A 19080-nucleotide genomic window follows, 5' to 3' on the forward strand; every position below is an offset into this window, starting at 1 on the left:
CATTTGGTCGGTCCCTCCTCTCTCCATAATTAGGTTTTACTACTTATTGCTCAGTCAAGCACTATTTTAATAATGAATAAACAACAATTAATCATCCTTTCACCAACTGCTCCACAAAGGACTTCGGTGAATGCTCAGTCGAGTACCTAGACACTACATGGTCGTTCCATCACCTCATGTAATCGGTCCCTCTCTCATCCGTTGGTCATCTATTGATCATCAATTGATCTAAATTAGGGTTTTGAACTGCATAGCATAATTCTGAACAGGTTCAAACACCAATAATTTTATGTTGAGTCAGCAATCAACATTTTAATTAATAATTTTTTATTTGGCTCATAGTATTAGGTCAAAGATTGACCACACGTAAAAATACATCTGCAAAACATACTTTCACATGAGACATCAATTCATGTCACATGGGGGATATCACTAGGGTTTTGGTCTGACGGCCTACAATACGTGTTATGTGCAATACATCCACAACAGGAAATGTAGTAAGTCGTGATGGCAGTTGAAGGAGTAAATGGAATAGTGGATGGTAATGCAACTAAGTCTTCCACGTAAAGTGAAAGTGGTTTTTTCACGTTCTCCCACTTCCCCATTCTTCCACTTCCTTCAACTGTCACCACTTACAAGAGATCGGTGTGCTGCAATAAATAAGTTTTCCAACCTATGATTTGATAACTTAACAACGACATTCGAGTAAGATTCAAAACTGTCAATTATAAAACACTTACAGAGAATTTCTCTCGTTTACATAGAGAATTCATCTTCAAAGCAGTCCAATACATCACATCATCAATCGACCAATTTTCATTGATATCCACACATTCTCAGCTTCCCTCCCTACTGACCGACCCTTCTCCTCCTCTTGTGACCGAGTTGAACCTAGAACGGACATTGTATTGGTTTAGGGAAGGGTCCTACAGATTAGTCTCTCGAACTCAAAGTACTCACGTGCAGTACATTTGTTTAAAGGTTCAGTGATTTTCTACTTCGACCACTTGCCTTCTCCACCACTTTTTACCAGAAAACCAGCGAGTCGTTTTTGCCTGCGAATAATCGCATAACAGGTTGAGAGCAATTTATTTTTTGACATATTGTGTTTGTGACTTTGTGTATTAAGCTCACTGGAGTCGTCAATTTAGTTTTATATTCACGAACTGTTATGATCAGTCCACGCACTTGGAACTTATAAATAATAAGACTTGGTGAATTAATCTCCAATTAACTCGCATACACAAACTGATTTGATCAGTTCATAAACTGGTTGATTTTGATATGTTCATGGACACTTTCGAATTCTCAAGTACATGAACTGATTTGGTCAATACGCAGACTGGTTGATTTTAAGGGGCCTATGGAGACTTTTTGTAACTTGAGTACACAAACTTATTTGGACAGTTCCTAAACTTATGGATATAAAATAATTTTTCAAAAACTGTTCTGCACAGTTCATATGTTGTTTTGGTCTTGAGAGTTATTGAGCTCCATGAATGCTAGATGGTTCATGAATGATTTAACCAAAAATATTGGGATAACCACTTGGTGCACAAAGCTTATTCTGACGAATATGTGGTAGCGCATTCTTCTTTCTAATTCAAGGAAAACTTCTCACAATCTTGCATGATTAATCCATATTAAGAACATAAGATTTATTGGTATCAAAGTAATTCATAAGCATGGAAACCAGTTTATTAACTCAGATTTTATTGTAAGCTACCTATCCTTGTTCATCATTAATAATAAAGGACTCCTTACAAACTAAAATCTCAATCCTGACACTTATGTGTCCTAGTTGCGGTTAAAGTTACAATTTGCTACCACTTATGATGGCTCTGAAGTCATCCAAGATGCTAATGGTGAAGCTATGCAGATTACTATAATTGGTTCTTCAATTAGATCCACTTCTTTTTCTTACTTTGATTTGAAAAATATTTTACTGGTACCTCAAGCTTCTGGTATTATATGTGCATAGATTTACTAAGGACAATAATTGGCCCATTACTTTTGATTTTGCTGGCTTCTTTGTTAAGGATCTCTTATCTTGGAGAGTAACTTTGAAAGACCCTCAATTTAGTAAACTTTATCCTCTGAACTTTCTCCATCAACAATCAACTAATAAAGCTCCATCATCTACCACAACAACATTATGTTCCATAAATAAAGTTATATATATGTCAGTTGATATTGCTTCACAAGTTGTTTGTGCAGATATTTGGCAAGAGATTGGCACATACTTTTTACAAAGCATTAAAACATGTTTGTAAGCACTTAAATATATTACAATAATGAGGGCACTGTCATGACAAGTTAGTAGGAGTCATAAACTCCCATTTTCTATTTTTTGTTTTTATAGGAATAGGCCTCTTGAATTACTTCATCTAGGTTATGGAGTCCTAGCCATGTACCATCCAATTATGGGTGCAGATACTATGTCAATATTATTGATGAACATTTCAAGTTTTGTTGGATATTCCCATTATATGAAAAGTTTGATTTCAAGAAAGTATTTTTTTAGTTTGAAGCTCAAATTGAGAATCTTCTGCAGTTACACATTGTTGTCATTAAAACTGATGGAAATGGAGAGTTTATAAGTCATGAATTTGACATATTTTTTGTCTGATAATTATATTGTTCATGAAGTATCTTGTCCCCACACCCATGAGAAGAATTGGGTTGTTGAGTCTAAACATAGAGATCTTGCTGATATAATAAGAACTTATTTGATACAATCAGGTCATGTAGATTCTTTCTGGCTTCAAGCATCTAACTACACTTTTAACATACCACCCATTAGAGCATTTGATTTCAAATCTTCTTATGAAGTCTTATTTCACAAGAAACCTGATTACTATTTCTTAAAGTCCTTTGGATTATCCACGGTTCAGACCTTACGTTGTTAATAAGCTTGAGCCAGGAAATGTGCGATGTGTGTTTACTGGATACAGTCCACAAGGAAAGAGATACATATGTTAAATCTAATCACGGCTAACCACGGGAAAGGTATTCATTTCTAGACATGATAAACTTCATGAAGTTATGTATCCTCTCAACCTATCTCAATTGTGTGATTTTGTTGCTACTTGAACTTCACAATTAGTTTCAGTTGATTCAACTACTGCATGCTTCTACTTTAACTGCATAATACTTTTTTTTTGCTCGAAAATAAGAATTTCATTAATACAAAAAGTTACCAAAGAATATAAAAAATACCCATTTTAGAGGGTATTGACTAAAGTCCTTTCAAGATTTCCAGCCTTTATAAGATAAGCTTACAAAAAATCAACTAAATCTAAAATAAGGGTAGAAAGGAATTTCCAGTTGATGAAGGAAATTAGGCTTTTCATTATATACTATATATGTACTCTCCTCTTCTGAGCCCAGCTCCTTTCTTTGCCAGAGAATCTGCTGAGAAGTTTACTTCTCCAAAGCTATTAGTAAAAGACCAAAGACCTAGCTTACTTCTTATTCTGTTCCATCTAGTTATAGCTAGCCAGGGAAGATTACTCGTTGAAAAGGCTGCTATTACTGCTTTTGAATCAGTTCTGAAGCAAATATTGAACCAGTTATTCTGTATAGCCCACTCACTTGCACACAAAACAACCATAATTTCTGCCAGAAAACTTGTCCCTAATCCCAAACACCTAACACATCTACTTCCACTCCACCTTCCCAGTTTCTTCCAATAAATCCATAGCCAGAATCACCAGGATTCCCCCTTGAAGCTCCATCACAACACATAAGCAGTTGATTTTCATATGACAACTGGAAGAAAATTTCTTTGATTTGGAAACTTTTATTTTCCTGCACATCAATCCAAAGAATTTTATAATCTGGAGATCACATGGTGAGTTCCACATTGGGCATTTCATCCTCACATCACTTTCCAAAGTGAATTTGATTATTCTATTCTTGAGAGAATCCACATTCAATTATTCCTCTTCATACACCATTATGTTCCTTAAGAACCATAACTCCTTCACAGTTATGAATGTTGCATTCCTCCAGATTTCTTTTACTGCAAAACTTTTTAATTTGGCAAAGACTTAGAATATCTTCCAGAGATGTTGGATTTTAAAAGCAAAAGATCCCTCCCAACCAATTCCAAATTATTTCATTGAAGTCATCATACCTTAATATGTGATCTAAATTTTCTTCAACTTTTTTACAAAATGGACATCTGGAAGCCAACTGAAATTTAACTGCAGAATACTTCAATTGATTATTCTAGTAACATTATTTTTGCTCCTTAAGTTGAATCACTTACTCCTACAGGTATTACTACCTCTACTGACATTGAATTACATGTGCTTTCTTCTTCTAAGCTTTTACTACTCTAGTTCGAAACAACCATTTAACACAAACCAGAGGTAGATATGGTATTCACAACCCAAAATTTGTTCTCTAAAAGAAGAGGATACCAAGTACACCACCAACTTTTTTGCTCGACAACCTGCGTGGACAAACCTAGTACAATTACATGTAAACCAACCTAATGATCATTGACAATATGTATATAGAGTTTGTGTCTCTATATTTTCTCAATCAGAAAATCTAGGCAATGGAGTCCGTGAACCTAATTGTTAAGAAGAGTACTTGGACGATCCCAAAAATCAATATCCAATATCAATCTTGTCGTATCTAATTATTCAGATCCAAATTCTGCCAAGTAAGAAACTTATTATCTATCTTTCAAGATACGAATTCTACAAGAAACGAGTCTCGTAGTTGATCATAATTATATATGGACGTATTTAATGAGATTGAATACGTACTGCTTGTGTAAATCCAATTATAATCTCAACATAACGAAGTTGACTCTAGTAATCTAATCAAGCAACTTATGAGTTTTGATACTGAAATATGACAATCAATTTTGACATACCAATGCTTGGTGGGTTCAACCGAGCAATGCTCTAGCAAACCCTAACTTTTTTGTTATTTCTCTTATGCTCTAGGATATTAGATGTGTACTTAGTGTCTTTCTTAGTGTTTTGGTTTGGGATCTGATAGGCTCATATCAACTGATTTCATAATTAGTTTGATGAAGAAGATTAAGTTTACAACATCAAGCTTTTTACCAAAAAAATATGTTACTTTTATCCATGCATGGTCATTTAAACTGGTCATATTACAGTTACTGTTATTTATGAAACTATGGAATCCAAAAGAATGGATAGAACTCTTTAACAAATTGTGTCTGTAATTGGTTTGGAAGGTGTTTGATTTGTTTATATCACTGTGTTGTTTATTGTCCTTCTGAGTTACCAAAAACTTCTAGAAACGAGTTGGTCTCTGAGGAAAATAGAATCTTTAAAATACTAAGCCAAAAAACAATTTATTTTTGTGAAAAGTTTGTGCTCAATGTGCTGTCGAAAAAGTAAAAAGTGCAGCCATGTTTTCTTCTTACTCGTAAAGATCTCTGTACAAAAGGCAAAGTCTGTCTCATCATACGTATAAATTATCACACAAAAAGCACTTTGGAGAATCATAAACCTAGATAGAGATTTAGACGTATTTCCTAAAGTTAAGCCACATTTATATAGTGCTGACTGTTGAGTAGGGCAGTGACTTGCAAATTCAGAAAAGTGCAAGGCGAAGGCAAAATGAACCTGCTCACTTGTCATTCCACAGAAGCCGCCAAAAGAAAAACAACAAACTCTGTTAATGTCTTAAAATTCGGTTCACGTCGCTTCTTCGTAAGAAATTAATAGGCAACCAATCTACATCAGCTTTCGGTTGATCAAGGTACCGAGAGACATTGAGCTTGGAATGGACAACAAGAGTTGGGGCTGGACTGTGTACGGTGGGTGGGAAGAAGCCACGGGTTTGCAAATGCGTAGTGCAATAAATAAGAAAGAAAGAGAAACATGGTTAAGTTAGGTATGACAATCGGGTCATATACAGGCCACGTGATCATAAATTTTGAGTACTCGGAAAAACCCGTCACAATATCTTATCAAAGTAACAAACTAACGTTTCTACGGTCTGCTCGGAAGAAGAAAAATCGTACTTATTTACCAGGCAGATTTTCCCTCTCTCTACTTAGAAATCTTGTATGCCTTGTTGGGCACGTCCAAAATGGCAAGTAGCACACGGGTGTTACCAATCATTCTTTTTCACTTGGTGTTGGATCTAACACAAATAGCCTGCTCTGATATCATGTTAGAATATGAGCATCCAACTCAAAATCAATTGACAATAAATGGAAAAGTCTAAAAGATTATAAACCCAGGATCTTAGAAACCCAGACAATGTGGGACTAATAATCTCAACGGTATCAGACAAATAGTAATAGTACCAGTATTGCGTAACAAGGTTTGGCCAAGTCTAAACCACGTATCCCCTCTTTTTCCACAAAGGTTGCTAACAATATTTATATTAAAAACCCATTCATCTTCGTTTGATTACTTCAAAGACTTCCTAGACAAACTCCTCCCTCCTCCTCCTCATTTCAACCTCCAATAAAAACAGCAGCAACAACAAGAAGAAGAAAGTTCTAATCAAATCTGTTCTTCTCTTCCTCGAAAGAGGTAAGTCAACTATGTGATTAATTATTCACGATGTTTTCTTAGTTTCGTTTCTTCTGAAAATTTGAGATCGCCATTACAAGTTTTGTTGTTTTCACAGTCAAGAGAAAGAAGAAAGGTACTAATGATCATCATGTTGGATTCCATTTTTGAACTTCTTCATCAACATTTATATATTTTCTGGGTTGACTTTAAGTTCAATTTTTTTCCTTTTTTTTTTCTCGAATAATTCTTCGTTCTTTATAGTATAAAAAGATTTTTCCAAACATTTTTAAGAAGAAAGTCTTTGGGTTCATTTGACACACTGTGGTTTGACTGACTAGCGTGTTTTAAACTTTTAATCCCCAATTTATACTTGCTTTGCTTCGATATATGGGATACTCTGTTTGTTTCTGAATACTACTAATCTAGACAGTTATTATCTGAATCACTGCAGAAGAACAGAGGAGACACAGAGAAAACAAAGAGCTGAATGGGAAAGTAATCAGGGCGGGCATAAAAGGAAGTGATTTTCGTTTAGTTATTCAGGACTAAATATGTCTTCTTCTGATTCATGGCTGACTTCACTCTCATGTTCAGCTTCATTAATCATCCAAGACGAAACACGCTCATTCTCAACAATTCTTCAATGGACAAGATTTATATTCTTATCACCATGTCCACAAAGAGTTCTACTCTCCTCCACTAGTCTTATTTTCTTACTCATTTTCATATTACTCACCCTTCAGAAACTATTCTCTAGATTCCTTAATAAGAAGAATAAGAATACTTCCATCAATAATCCCTTGATTACTAGAACAAGTAATCCTGTTAGTGTAAATCTCTGGTTTTATTTATCTCTAGTTCTATCAGCTCTGTTATCCATTAGTTATCTAGTACTATCTATTATAGCTTTCAATTCGAAACTCGAATCTTCATGGAAGTTAACAGAAGCTTTGTTTCTGTCAGTACTAGCCGCAACCCATCTAGTAATCACAGTTTTAATAATCCATGAAAAGAAATTCCAAGCTGTGACACATCCAATGTTGATTCGTGTTTACTGGATTGTAAACTTTCTTTTTGTTATGTTGTTCTCGGTTTCTTCCATTGTTCGTTTCACGGGGAAACAAAAAACGGAATTGAGAATCGATGATATATTCTTCTTGGTTAATCTGCCTATTTCGGTTTATCTTCTTGCGGTTGCCGTGAAAGGATTTACAGGGATTACTGTTAAAAGAGAGTTGGAATCAGATGAGTATGAGCCGGGATTGAGTCTGAAAACCCCACTTCTGAATAAGTCTGTTCCAACTGGTTATGCTTCTGCTTCCTTCATTTCCAAAGCGTTGTGGTTATGGATGAATCCGTTGTTGCAAAGGGGTTATAAATCTCCGTTGAAGCTCGATGAAGTTCCTTCATTGGCACCTGATCATAAAGCAGAAAGGTTGTCAGTGTTTTTTGAAATGAATTTTCCAAAACCGGAGGAGAATTCAAAGCATCCCGTTCGAACTACATTGATTCGATGTTTCTGGAAAAATTTGGCTTTCACTGCTTTTCTTCAGATTATTCGTCTTTGTGTTATGTATATGGGTCCAATTCTTCTTCAACAGTTCGTCAATTTCACTGCGGGTTTGGGTAGTTCACCTTATGAAGGATATTATCTTGTTTTCATCTTGTTATCGGCAAAAGTCATTGAAGTTCTTTGTTCTCATCAGTACAATTTTCAGTCCCAAAAACTTGGGATGCTAATCAGATCTACACTGATCACTTCATTGTACAAGAAGGGACTTCGGTTATCATGTTCGGGTCGTCAAGAACATGGGTTAGGTTCTATCGTGAACTACATGGCAGTTGATGCGCAACAGCTTTCGGATATGATGTTGCAATTGCACTACATTTGGTTAATGCCAGTGCAAGTTGGTGTTGCTTTGGCTCTCCTTTACTTTAACCTCGGCGTCTCAGCATTTTCTGCATTGGTTGGCATATTTGGGGTGATTGTTTTTGTTGTTTTAGGAACAAAAAGAAATAACCGATACCAATTCAATTTGATGAAACAACGAGATTCGAAACTCAAGGCAATGAACGAGATGCTTAATTACATGAGAGTGATCAAATTTCAAGCATGGGAAGAACATTTCAATAAGCGCATACAAGAATTTCGAAGTGCTGAGTTTTCGTGGTTAACGAAATTCATGTACTCAATATACGGAAACATTATTGTATTGTGGAGTGCACCGGTTCTTGTTTCCACATTAACCTTTGCAACAGCAATTTGGCTAGGAGTTCCATTGACTGCTGGTACTGTTTTCACCGCCACTTCGTTATTCAAGGTTTTACAAGAACCATTAAGGAATTTTCCTCAAGCTATGATTTCGGTTTCGCAAGCAATGATTTCACTTGACAGATTGGATAAGTTTATGATGACTAAAGAATTAGTGGATGGTGCTGTTGAGAGAAGTGAAGGTTGTGATGGTACAACTGCTGTTGAGGTTCAAAATGGTACATTTGCTTGGGATGATGAAGGTGATGCTTCTGTTTTGAAAGATTTGAATCTTGTGATTAAGAAGGGTGAACTTGCTGCCATTGTTGGAACTGTTGGATCGGGAAAGTCATCCTTGTTGGGGTCGATTCTTGGGGAGATGCATAAGATGTCCGGAAAGGTATGGTTACTAAAATTTACTTGGAAACTTTTTTTTTCTCTCCAGCAATAGCCCTGCAAAAGGGAGCAATGCTTACACCAATAGGTACCATCCCAAGATATTAGATAAACTGTGCGCACATAGATTTCTAGAAATTGACATTTAAAATATGGAAATACAAAAACTAATTCAATAATTTGCTGTCATGATCGTGTGGTTTTATTCCTTGGTGGTTTATCATTTCTTACTCTAAATTCTATTTAAATTTTGAACTGGAAAGTTCAATTTATACATTCAATTTTGTCTAGTTCAGAAAATAATTTTTGTGGGTATATGACTCTATGTTTCTGAGTTGTTTTGTCTCATTGGAGAATTCATTTTTGGAATTTTGTAGAATGGTCAATCGTGTTCATCTACTCAATTTTTTGTCTACCACAAGTTTTTTTTTTTTTTTTTTTTACAAAATGAAATTGGTGAACGAGTCCTTTTTAAGAGTCCTATCCGTTTTAATATATAGCGAGTTTAGTAAATGTGCCTATATCTGTAAGCTCGTAAGAATTCAGCCATTAACCGTCGTTAGGCCATATACAACTTTTTTTCCTAGTTTGGAAATGCACAAGAGTGTCGGCAGGCAGCTCTTTAGTAGAGCTGCACAACATAAATATTTAAATACTCATTATATTTACCCGTCCAATGTTGGATGCGTATTTGCTTTTATTGTGCAGTTCTTTTCTACATTCCGAAATTTAGAAAGATAGTAGAGACTACTATTATGGGAGTTCTGTGTTACGGAATCATCCATCCACTTGTGCATGACATATTTTTATATGCGAGTTTCTATAGCAATTCAGTGTTCTGATCTGTCTGATGCAGGTAAGAGTATGTGGAACCACAGCATATGTGGCCCAGACCTCATGGATACAAAATGGGACTATCCAAGAAAACATACTGTTCGGATTGCCAATGGATATAACAAGATACACAGAAGTAATCAGGGTTTGTTGCTTAGAAAAAGATATGGAGATGATGGAATTTGGTGATCAAACTGAAATCGGTGAAAGAGGTATCAATCTTAGTGGTGGTCAGAAACAACGAATTCAACTCGCTAGAGCCGTTTATCAAGAATGTGATATTTATCTTCTTGACGATGTCTTTAGTGCAGTTGATGCTCATACTGGTTCTGATATTTTCAAGGTGATTACACTATTAATGCACGGCTTTAAATTCTAAACCACCATTATCAACAAACAACTTTGTAACTCTCTCCCCTTGTCCCGTGTGTTTATGTTACTGTTACTTTGCAGGAATGTGTCAGAGGAGCACTGAGAAACAAGACCATTTTGCTTGTGACTCATCAAGTTGATTTCCTTCATAATGCTGATCTCATTATGGTAAGTGTGTTATTTTGGTGAGGTTAATTGAGGTCCAGATTCTGTGTTTGCTAATGGCTATACATTGGAAACAGGTTATGCGAGACGGGATGATAGTTCAATCAGGGAAATATGACCAGCTTCTAAGTTCTGGTTTGGATTTCGGTGCTCTAGTCGCTGCTCATGAAACATCAATGGAGCTAGTAGAAAAGAGCAATGCAAATTCTGGGGATAAAGAAGTCGATCTAGAACCATCAATATCTCCAAGAGAAGCTAATGGTAATAACGAAAATGGCTCAGTTGATGACCAATCCAAATCCCAAAAGAAATCATCAAAACTTGTCGAAGATGAACAACGAGAAACAGGACGAGTTAGTTTGGGAATTTACAAGATTTTCTGCACTGAAGCTTATGGATGGTCGGGTATACTAGCAGTGTTGTTCTTTTCTCTCTTGTGGCAATCTTCTCTGATGGCTTCTGACTACTGGTTAGCTTATGAAACTGGAGAAAAGAATGCGTCTTCTTTTAATCCTAACCTCTTCATCAAGGTCTATGCGCTCATTGCTATTGTTTCTTGCGTTCTGGTGTTCTTAAGAGCTTTTCTAACAGCATTCGTGTTTTTGAAAACTTCTCAAGTTTTCTTCTTACAAATACTTAATAGTATCTTACATGCTCCAATGTCCTTCTTTGATACAACTCCTTCTGGACGAGTTCTTAGTCGGGTAAGATTCATCTCTTTGTCTCTGTCTAGCATTCTTTGGCATGGGATATCTCTGATACTTGTAGATGTATTTTTCAGGCTTCTTCCGATCAAACCAACATAGATCTCTTCATTCCATTTTTCATGGGATTAACTATAGCGATGTACATCACAGTTATCAGCATCGTCATTGTAGTATGTCAGGTTGCTTGGCCAACTGCCTTCCTCATAATTCCCTTAGGATTAACCAATATTTGGTATCGGGTACATATTCTGCTTCCTGTTGCTTGAGTTTTCGTATACCCTTTCATTTAGACAGTGAACGTAAGCCAAGTTGATTTATGATTTATCTGCAGGGATACTTTCTTGCATCATCTCGTGAATTGACACGTCTTGATTCCATCACCAAAGCTCCTGTTATCCAACATTTTTCTGAAAGTGTTGCTGGAGTTATGACCATCCGGTGCTTCAGAAAGCAAGAAAGCTTCTGTCAGGAAAATGTTGAAAGAGTTGATGCAAATTTACGTATGGATTTTCACAATAATGGTTCAAATGAGTGGCTGGGTTTCCGTTTGGAATTGATCGGAAGTGTATTTCTCTGCACTTCTGCTTTGTTCATGGTCATGCTGCCTAGCAACATTATCAAACCTGGTATACACTATCTCCTAGTTCTCTCGCTCACTTGTAAGGCAGACATGGCGTAAAACTGACCTCTAACTATATCCTGATGCAGAATATGTGGGCTTATCGCTCTCCTATGGATTGTCTCTCAATGCTGTTTTGTTTTATGCGGTATATATGAGTTGCTTTCTGGAGAACAGAATGGTTTCCGTGGAGAGAGTAAAACAGTTCATCAATATTCCATCTGAGTCAGCATGGGTTATCAAAGACAACAAACCTCCCACTGAATGGCCTACTCATGGCAGTGTACATCTCAAGCAATTACAGGTAAGTTACCTGAATTGTTTTGTTAGAAGAATCGTAGATGTTGTCCTAAGGCTGACATGTTGATATACTTGTTAATCAGATAAGATATCGTCCAAATACTCCTCTTATTCTCAAAGGAATCACTCTTAGCATCCAAGGGGGGGAGAAGGTTGGTGTTGTTGGTAGAACGGGTAGCGGGAAATCAACGTTGATCCAGGCTTTCTTTAGAGTGATGGAACCTTCAGGTGGAACAATTATCATTGACGGGATCGACATTTGCAAGTTGGGTCTTCATGATCTCAGGTCCCGTTACGGGATCATTCCTCAAGAACCAGTTCTTTTCGAAGGAACAGTCAGAAGTAACATCGACCCAATAGGAACATATTCAGATGATGAAATATGGAAGGTAATTCCTAAGAAAAGCTAATGATTTTCGTTTCTCTGTAATATACTGTCTGGCTTAAGTTTGTTCAGTCCTCAAATGTTAATTCTTGGTTTTATGTTACCTACAAATAGAGCCTTGAACGCTGCCAACTAAAAGAAGTGGTGGCTGCAAAACCCGATAAACTCGACTCCTTAGGTAACTACTTTGAGATATTGAAGGATATTTATTTGTTCACTGATCTCCTCAATTGTAATCCTCTCGTTACTCATAATATTCGTGTGCTTTCCTTTTCTTAGTGGTTGATAGTGGAGATAACTGGAGTGTGGGACAAAGGCAGTTGCTCTGTCTCGGAAGAGTAATGCTAAAGAAAAGCAGGATTTTGTTTATGGATGAAGCTACGGCTTCAGTCGATTCACAAACTGATGGTGTTATTCAAAGAATCATACGAGAAGACTTTAGCGCTTGTACTATCATTAGCATTGCTCACAGAATACCCACTGTCATGGACTGTGACAGAGTTTTAGTATTAGATGCAGGTATGTTCCCCTCCTAGTGTCCGTAATCATTTATTCTGGTAACTGTTTCTTACCTGGGGATATATGAACTAAACTTTCTTGTTGAAACCCATGTTTAATACTTGGGCAGGACATGCAAAGGAATTTGATAGTCCATCTCGTTTGCTGGAACGCCAGTCTCTATTTGGTGGATTGGTTCAAGAGTACGCCAACAGGTCTGCTGGTTTATAGAAGAATCAAGTTATCTTTGGTGATTGATCTCTGTTGATATTGCTGGTGAGGCCGAAAGCAGAAAGATCCGGATATATGAAATCGAAAAGAACTTAATTAGTAAGGTTTGGAAAGTCAAACCAAGGAAACAAGTTCGGCATCAATAACATATCAAAACTTCCTTGTACCATTTTTGTTTCATCCTAGTCAATTAGTTTGTAATCTACTTCACTCTGATTATCCATTATAATCTAAGTCATTTGGAAGCTGTAGAGTTCAGTTGACGTCTCAACGAATTTAAATTGAATCACTAGAAACTACCAGTTCCTTGCAACACTATTATAAACTATCTTTGCACCAGATAACTGACAGATTTACAAATCCGCAAAGCATAGTTTATGAACCTTCCATATACTCAAAAAAGAATCTTCTCAAAATTGAAGCTCCATGATCCACCTGAGATCGCATCACACTTTGTAAGGCAGTGGCTACCACAGCTGCAACACTCAGGACAGTCATGTAGAGACCTACATTACTCTCCCTGCAGAAGACGCAAGTACCCGTATCCATTCCCATACCATAAGAGAAGTCCTTCAATGAAGCTTCCTTAAAATCATAGTAGGAATACGAGTTTGGCATGTCACAGCAGAAATACAAGTAGTAATACACCTAGTTTCTGATATCCAAGACTCGATTATCTACATTCAAAACCTTTTCCCATAGTACTAATTCACGTCTAACTTCCCAGAGAGAGAGAGAGGGAGTGACAGATCATGTATCATTTATAAAGCAACGGAAGGTGGCGTTTGAGATGATGGTGTCATACATAACCTGCAAATGAAAAGAAAAATTATAAATAGTGAAATCCTTTAGAAAGCTTATTGTACCAAGGCCACAATATTCATTGACTAGCTTCCACTATTATCATGAACATATTCCTATTTATGTTATGCATTTCAGTAAGGGTCCAAAAACATTTTAGTAGACTTTATTTTCATATAAAATATTAGAATAACAGTTTAAAGGGATAATAAAAGCATTGGAGCAATAACAACACCAAAAGAATCAATAAGCAGTTGGACTATCAATAAACAGGTCTTTCTTTTCTTCCCTTCTCTTTTATTTATCCCTTTCTTTTTCCCTCTTATATTCAGAAGTACGTCTTTTTTATAGTCAAGAAAATTAAGACCAGGTAAGTTTTTAATTAAGTACAAGATACTGCGGTCGAACTCTCTTTTACTATACGTAAAAGTTCTGATCCCTTAACAAGCTCCAGTGAATAGAAGTATAGGGGCTAGTGGTTCAAGGACTACGTGTAGGTGGTATGCCAGACAAAATGTAAATGTAATTTGATGACCAGGTGGGGGTGGGGGAATACGGCTAACTTTTTATTGGTAATAAAACCCAAAATCAAACTAGGCAAATAGTAGATATTTATGAACTATCAGGATGAAGGGGATTGTCACCCTCCTTCATGGATATGTCCATAAGCTAAGAAAGATAAATACAAAATAAAGCTGTAACCAACTATAGCTATCAATTTCATGACATGTGTCAGAGTGGTTTTAGGAAAGAAAACCATATTACTTGCCACCCATGATCCAAAACTAAATTATATATCATCATTCGGCAAAAATATCGAGTAAAACAGTAGCTATGTGTTTGTAATATGCAGGAAATATATCAGTAACAGAAGACACCTCCAATTCATGATGTGGCACAACCGCACAAGTACCTGACTGGAAGAGTTTAAGCCTAAGAAATGAACCAGAGAGAGAGAGAGAGACATACTGTGAACCATCTCGGCTTTTTTTCTGTTTCTTCTTCTTCTTCTTGGAGTTTGAGGGTGTTCCTCCAACATAGAAAACGCTATAAGGGTCCTCAGAGATATGGCTTGCCGCGGAAGGCTGAAAAGGAAAAAAGAAGAAGAAAAGAATGTTTATCAGTTTGAGCATGAAATTTACATCAGAAACAGCTCTGCAAGGTTCGCGCGGAAAATCTGCTGGCACACCTAACCTTAGGTTGATTTAATAAGATTGCTATGTTTCCTATTTCATGGGAGGGTGGAAGTGGTGCTGTTACGTCTTCTGCAAGTGTCTGTGAAGCCTTCCTTTTCATTAAGATGCCTCGACAATTACTCCCTGGGATTGCCACCGTCGCCATGCAAGTATCGTGGATAATCTGGGGTTCCGCAACCAAAAGGGGTGCTTCAAACAGAGTAGATTTGGATTTTATAATTTTAGAGAGGTAAATCCCCGAATCGGAAGTACCTGCAAAATACATTAAATAAGTAAAACATAGTTGAATCTCAAACATCTGTTCATGTGTTATGTGTCTTATGTGTGAAAGGGAGATCATCAATACTAATTATAAATTACAGCACAATGCCACAAAGGCACAAACAGACAAACTTACAGCAGAACAACATGAAGTTAAGTAGTTTAAGTGAGTTACCATTGTCTTAGCCTTCTCCTAATACAGTTAAAGTCTCGTGAAGATGATGTTTGACACCAAATTCATAGATAAGTTGGGCTCGCCACATTAACCACTACTTAGGTGGTTAACAATTATTCATGCAGAAAAATAAGAAACCCAGTCTGTCATTATGGCTTCTTAGGCAAACCATTATCAAATCCCTCAATTTGATAATAAGATGAGGGCTAATCTTTAAGTATTTAGGTATACCAGTGATCTCCATAGGGAACCACAAACTCTAACAACAGAGAGAATAAATATGGGACTAGGAGCTAATGTATAAATTTTATATATACAAAAATTAATACCTAATATAGAACGAATAGCCACACGAGCTGCCAACCGCTCTGCTTCTTTCTTGCTTCTGCCAATAGGACCAGTGTAAGTTTTACCATCAAACACTAAAGAACAGATGAAGGTGGAACTAGGCTCCAATTGCGTCGTGGTATACGTAGGTGTTGGCAGATTCACCTTGGCTGCGAATTCATTGAGGATGCATTTGCAGTATACCTTATCCTGGAAGGAACAAAAGTAGAATATATCCATCTTTAGCAAAACATAACTCAGCCGAAATTAGACACAAGTATTATGCCTAACCCACTTGAGATTCAGGTTTAGTATAAGCAACTCATTTTAAACATCTTCTAGTGAGGTGAGCTAACAAATGGACATTGCAAATTGCACACTGCTTGCCACAGCTCAGTATGAGATGCTACAGCGAGCTGCATGCTCAAGTGACCTACAATATAAGTAGTTTTTTGAAACCAAAATCCTTAAGCAGTCTACGCAAATTATAGAGAAGGAATCTTATTAGCTTCCCAGAACACGTTTCTAAAGTTGCTTACACGAATGACGCATGAGCAGGAAAACACAACAAATAACATACAGGGTGAGCCACAGTGAACACGCTAAGATTGTTAGCATAAACAAGCTTTAATCTAATCTAACAAAAGAATGGTTACCAGAACCTGGATAGGCCTTGATATCCCTATTAAGGCATGTGTGGAATTTAAATCGAGTTCCAATGGTGTGTGTGTCTACAGTAAAAAACTTCAAATACTCAAGCTTCCACTGCAGGGAAATCAAAATAAGAAAACCTAGGTTGGTATTGGACCCATGCTCTGTATCACCCCATGATTTGTTGTCTCCATAATCATCTCACAGCTTTTCTTCATAACCAAACCTTTGAACAAACATAATACTGACAGAATCTGAATGGTGTATATATTGGTAAGGAATAGCCGACATATGATACCTCTTTGATATACTAAGGTTGTTCGGAGTTGAGCTCGTGACTTGCTGTTGAAAATTCGAAACTCATTTACACCCTAACATCTACTAAAACTTGACCACTACTGCCACATCAAAAAAAAAAATGGACAAGGCCAAAATTGAAATGCACCATATCAAGAGAGCTAGTGTAGGAAACAATAAACACAAATGTGAAACCAACGAATCAGAGACAGGAAAGCTTCAAATACCTCACCTCATAAACTATGGCAGAACTTTCATCCTTTATCTTCTTAGGCATAGACTCTAAGGCCAGCTTTGAAGCATCCTGCTCCGCATCTTTTCGATTCCTAAATGTATTAACTGACCTGTAAGCTACTCCATCAACATGGACTGTACATCTAAACTTAGGTAAATGTTGTAACCCTTCGTTAACAGATTCATAAACGGGTACTGGTATTCCTGTTTGTTGTGTAAATTCATTCAAACGGCTCTTATACATCAGAGGCTCTGGAGGAACTGAACCTGCATATGGCGTCACCGTGAAACAAGAAGAATCAAAACGAAAGAAAATCTAACAGTCTCAACTTATCTGGTTCAATGTCCAATTATACTTGTCACCCTTTCATGAAACTTTGTGCACATCTATTTTTTGTTTCAGTCAGCAAATTATGTTGTAGAGGAGTTTCAACCTCAGGATGCGGGTATCACCACGCAACAACTTTAATAACCTACTGGGGAGGCATACATCTACTTGCAAACAAATATTATAACTCCTGGAAAATGAATCTTTACCGTTAGAGCTGGACTGATTCTGTTCCATTGCTTATAACCTGGCATGCATGCGGAGCTTACTAGTTACTTCTCTCTCCGCTGAACACTACGAGAAAAAGAAAAGGTTTGAAACCCTTGAGCAGTACAGTGTGATTTGAACAAAATTGTAACAGAAATTAACTTGTATCCCCAATTCTAACATTAAAATAGTAGAAATGGTGTACATTTCTTCAAAGATATCGGTCTCAAATTACAAAAGGACATAAGCAAAAGTGGGGATCTGAGTTGTACTTACTTACCTTGGTTGATAATTGACATGCGATACTCAGAATGGATAAACCCTAGAATGCAACTATAGCTGGAACAAAGTTGTGATCTTCGCGAGTTAACCTCTTTTGCCTTTAATTAGGGTCAGTTTCTTGCTTTAGGAGCTAAATCGAGTCTGAAGGCAAGTCTTGTGGTCACAGGATTGAATGTCCGACAGGAACTAAATTGGAACCGCATTTCCTAATAGCGAGTTTGGTGTTTGGATGCAAGAACGAAAAGTGCTTTTGGTTCTAAAGAAGCGGATTTCGTTGACTTTTTGCTTCCAGGAATTCTATACCCCAACTAACTTATTGTTCATGGGCTTCTAGAAGTCGAAAACCTAATTCTGGATGTGTATCCAAATAGATGATTTGAAACGCGGAATCTAAGACGTGTATCCAAACAGATGATCTGGAGCGCGGAATCTAAGACGTATAACCCTGTACCATCTATCACTTTGAGCTTGCTCATTCACTCCCTTTCTCCATTACTATTTTTATACTCTTTTTTTGCTAGAGTACTGCTCAGTTGAACTCGCAAGTTTCGTTATCTCAAGCTTATTGTCAATGTTAGATACACAAAACTATATCTTGATTTCCAGTTCACTAAAGTCAAAGTTCATACTAGGATTAGAGTATGGTAGTTGAGTATCAAACATCATTGAATAACCCTTGGAGATTGAAGACTAAAGAACAAGCGAAGAAATTTGCGAGAACTTCATCAACAAATAGGTACGTGAAGACTGAATCATCCTATTTACTCATGTCATTTACCATTCTATCTTATAAGACTATGTCATATGATTTTAGTAGATTTAATATTGCAAAGAAGAAATTCCAAGTCAAGCTTATAATTAACATCTCTCGAAATATGATTCAAGCAATGGATGTTCTTAGATCCTTAACAATCTTGGTTAAGAACAATTTATTGTTCATGAACTATTTTTGTTTCAAGTTGATCATTTGGAAATTTCCCAATCAATTTATTGGGAATGTTTCAAATCTTTTAATGAAAGTATTCAAAACATCTGAAATCCA

The 19080-nt window shown here is 36.7% G+C and overlaps 2 protein-coding genes across 8 annotated transcripts; one reads left to right on the top strand and one right to left on the bottom strand.

The window, feature by feature from the left end:
• Positions 1-6385: 6385 nt before the first annotated feature.
• Positions 6386-13542, top strand: LOC113349667 (ABC transporter C family member 4-like). 3 transcript variants are annotated; one of them, XM_026593675.1, is made up of 12 exons: positions 6386-6539; positions 6973-9172; positions 10025-10345; positions 10456-10542; positions 10617-11243; positions 11321-11485; positions 11578-11872; positions 11955-12169; positions 12249-12554; positions 12665-12728; positions 12830-13069; positions 13179-13279. In XM_026593675.1, exons 2-12 carry the CDS (start codon positions 7073-7075, stop codon positions 13277-13279), a joined length of 4521 nt encoding a protein of 1506 aa, XP_026449460.1. In that variant the 5' UTR covers positions 6386-6539; positions 6973-7072. The 3 variants fall into 3 exon arrangements, with proteins under 3 accessions (XP_026449460.1, XP_026449461.1, XP_026449459.1); XM_026593676.1 differs by having other exon boundaries at positions 6465-6654; XM_026593674.1 differs by lacking the exon at positions 6386-6539 and having other exon boundaries at positions 7073-9172; positions 13179-13542.
• LOC113349668 (double-stranded RNA-binding protein 4-like) lies at positions 13356-18260 on the bottom strand. Of its 5 annotated transcripts, XM_026593681.1 has the most exons (8): positions 18037-18260; positions 17759-17843; positions 17215-17488; positions 16205-16249; positions 16042-16097; positions 15275-15528; positions 15050-15165; positions 13356-14089 (listed from the first exon to the last, which is right to left on the bottom strand). In XM_026593681.1, the coding sequence occupies exons 2-8, from the start codon at positions 17784-17786 to the stop codon at positions 14041-14043; spliced, it is 822 nt and encodes a 273-aa protein (XP_026449466.1). In that variant the 5' UTR covers positions 17787-17843; positions 18037-18260; the 3' UTR covers positions 13356-14040. The 5 variants fall into 5 exon arrangements, with proteins under 5 accessions (XP_026449466.1, XP_026449465.1, XP_026449464.1 ...); XM_026593680.1 differs by having other exon boundaries at positions 15270-15528; positions 16042-16249; positions 17220-17488; positions 18037-18259; XM_026593679.1 differs by having other exon boundaries at positions 16042-16249; positions 17220-17488; positions 17759-17836; positions 18037-18257.
• Positions 18261-19080: the final 820 nt, after the last annotated feature.

This window comes from Papaver somniferum, chromosome 2, assembly GCF_003573695.1.
Source record: "Papaver somniferum cultivar HN1 chromosome 2, ASM357369v1, whole genome shotgun sequence".
Taxonomy (NCBI): Eukaryota; Viridiplantae; Streptophyta; class Magnoliopsida; order Ranunculales; family Papaveraceae; genus Papaver; species Papaver somniferum.